This window comes from Merops nubicus, unplaced genomic scaffold (assembly GCF_000691845.1).
Source record: "Merops nubicus isolate BGI_N331 unplaced genomic scaffold, ASM69184v1 scaffold26825, whole genome shotgun sequence".
NCBI lineage: Eukaryota > Metazoa > Chordata > Aves > Coraciiformes > Meropidae > Merops > Merops nubicus.
In genome coordinates this window covers 18,290-21,376 of record NW_008612132.1, presented here as the reverse complement: position 1 = coordinate 21,376, position 3,087 = coordinate 18,290, and the positions used below count along the sequence as shown (strand labels likewise).

The following is a 3,087-nucleotide window of genomic DNA, read 5'->3' as shown; positions in this document are numbered from 1 at the left end:
GCCTGGATTTCCCAAGACTGTCCTGCTGATAGGCAATGACTGCTTTCGTCCACCATCCCTTCCTCCAGAAGTATATTTCTTTCACAAACGCTGTCCAGTACTACCCATGTTTTCTGTTTGACATTACAGAATGAAACAAAGCCCAGTCACCAACAGTTAACGCAAGTTACTTTTAGTGGCAAAAGCTGGTCTTTCTATTTTGGAGACAAATCACCCCCCCTGCCTCCTCCCCAAGTACCCAAACCAAAGAAGTATGACCTCTTCCTATTACCTCTCTCTCATCTTCCTCTGTTGTGGTGAGCAGAGCCCGCCCTAGGCAGGGATCGGCGTGCGGAAGATCTCGCGATGTAACGGAAAGCTCAGACTGCCCACGAGGGGCCTTGTGGGTGTGGCTTGTGCTATATAAGCAATTGCAGCTGCGCAATAAACGCCATTTGCAACATCCTTCACATTGAAACCAGTGTCTGCTGATGGTACCCAACGGCAGAGGTTGGGTGGCAGAGATCCCGGGGATCGGGTGTCGATAACGACATTCCTCTATAATCTTTTTCCCTTTTTTTTTTTTTTTTTTTTCCACAATGGTGTTTGAAGATGTGCATTTGAGTTCAGAACTGAACTACATACAAAATGGTTGAAGCTAACCTCCTGAACACACCACCTCCCAAGTTCTATGCAAGGTGTATGCAGGAAGTAATGTCTACATGACTTAATTGATATAAAACCTGCATAGCCAATACTTTTCTCAGCTGAATCTTTTTGAGTATAAGAACAATGTACTGTTTCTCTGCCTACTTATTACAAAACTTAACAAAAAATAGCTTAATAAAATCACCTTGTCTTGTAACCTGCACTGTATATTACACCATCATACAGCATAAGAAAAAGCCTCTACTCGTTGCTCTGAAACAAAGTACATCACCTCTCCCAGCAAGACATGGGACACGATTCCATTCTCAATCTCAAAAGGCATGCCATGCATAGTACATCTTTATTATCCACAATTTCTCCCTTCGTTATAATTAATCTGTTTAGGTCTGGAAGGCCCTACTCTCAAGAATATTCCCTCGCAGAATCTAATGGAACAGCAAAATGACAAGTGAGTCAGTGAAACACCATATTCATAGACACTGGATGACTTGATACAAACTGTTTTTTCACAGAGACTGTTAAATGGTCATATTCAGGCAGTAAGTCATTTGAAAATTTATTACCCTTTTCTTTCCAGGTTCAGAAGCACGTGTATCATAATCATCTGGAAGCTGTAGATAATCTTCCATTCTGCTGGCAATTGCTTCCCAGTCACGTTTCCTTTTAGTGCCAGTCCGTAAACCATCCAGCTTGTCTGAGAACAAACACAGAGCCTCAGAGTTAAAGGAGAATTTTTTTCTATCACTCACACAAACAAGAAGAGTGGAAAAAATCTGAAAAGAAATGAGCAGAACTTGTACATCCAGCTTGTCTTAACAGGTGGAATGTGAGTTGAAAAAAACTAGAGAAGACTCAACAGCATTTTCAAGTTTTATTGATCTTTCACAAGAAGTGTGTAGCAATAGCACTCAGTCTTGCTCCTTGTACGAGGGAGAGAAGCTCGCTCTGCTGCTTGTTCATGCTATACGGCGTCTGTCTTTACAGGCACAACATAGCCACCAGTAGCTACGAACCACAGATCCACCTTTCTGTATTTGAACACAATACTAAAGCTGTGACATTCTTCCCAAATTTGGGGTTTAATACTGTGTCAAACATGGCATACATGCAGTATCAGGGAGCAAGTGACGATCATATAATTTAATGCATCAAGGACAAGTTTTTGAGATATTGTTTCTGGTAAACAAAAAGCTCATTTGAAACACTGATCCTCCCTCTTTGTTCTTCTCTCCCCACAAGGAAAACACACTCAAAATATCCTCCAGGACTGGGGGGGGGGAAAAAAAAAAAAAAAAAAAAATCAGAATATTTTGTTTCACGGTGTAAGACATCAGTCATGAATATTTCAGCAATACGTTTGTCCAGCAACAAAAAATTTTCGTTTTCTTATTGAACCAGTAAGGCAAGAGAATCAATTCCATTCCTAGGTTCTAAAATTTTGTTCCTCTTTGGATACTTATTTTCAGTGAAAAAACAACACCTTGAAATTGTGTGGCAAACTGCTTTTGGAAAGGAGATGAAGTATTCATCATAAGGTTACGAACAACAGCACATGAAAATGAGAAACAGCTTTATAAGTCAAAGGAAATTCTAGTACTTCTGTCAATGTACGCTACCCTTTTATAAGCCAACAATTCAAGTATATGCATAAGAAACAATAAGCTTGGCAGTTATATTCTGTAAATCATTTCCAGTGAGATCAGTAACACTGTTTCAAAAGTCACTGATGTAATTAAATTCACCCACAAATGGCCTCAGATAACCCAAATACAAGGCAGCACATGTTCTGGATAGCAGAAGAGGATGCTCAGAAGTATGTATTTAAAGAAGCTCAGTTCAGAGATGAGGTTTTTTACTTAACATGGGAGAGAAAAGAGCAACTACGGAGATAATGTGAGACAATGATGATGTAGACATGCTAGTGTAATTTAAATGCCATAAACTAATGAGGTAACTCTTCCCTCATGCAACGCTAAAATTTTTAGACTCCACTTTTGCCCCATTTCCCTGGAACAGATACAGAACTTCTTCTCAGAAAACATTTGAATCCCCTTCTGCTTTTTGAAACCCCAACACTTCAGAAAACTGTGGAGAATAGTTGCATCTGTTACATGGTATCTTGTTACATGATTCAGGTAAAGTTCTTCTTTCGTTCTACATTAAATCTGTCAAATTGGAAGCTCAATCTCCACAGAAAGATGGTACTCCTTCTAGAAGACAAAGCTGATTTATTGTATAAACAATATTCCTCTGTCACTCCAGGACATAAAGTACTTGCACTATTTCTCAGTATTACTGTCAGATCAATCAGCGTAGACAATTCGTAGCGTAAGGGTTTCCAGAAAAAAACATGGAAAAGGAGAGCAACAAACACACTGAGCAGCATTTAGGAATACGAAGAACAGAAAATTCAGGAGCTCTCTGTTGGCAAATATGTGT

The 3,087-nt window shown here is 39.5% G+C and overlaps 1 protein-coding gene across 1 annotated transcript in view; it reads right to left on the bottom strand.

The window, feature by feature from the left end:
* The window catches only part of YLPM1 (YLP motif containing 1), a gene marked incomplete at its 5' end in the record, with an annotated part of 23,197 nt that overhangs the window by 1,827 nt on the left and 18,283 nt on the right, over positions 1-3,087 (bottom strand). The window contains one exon of the mRNA XM_008941460.1: positions 1,212-1,342. Within this exon, the coding sequence (XP_008939708.1) occupies positions 1,212-1,342 (131 nt within the window). The remainder of the gene's footprint in view (positions 1-1,211; positions 1,343-3,087) is intronic.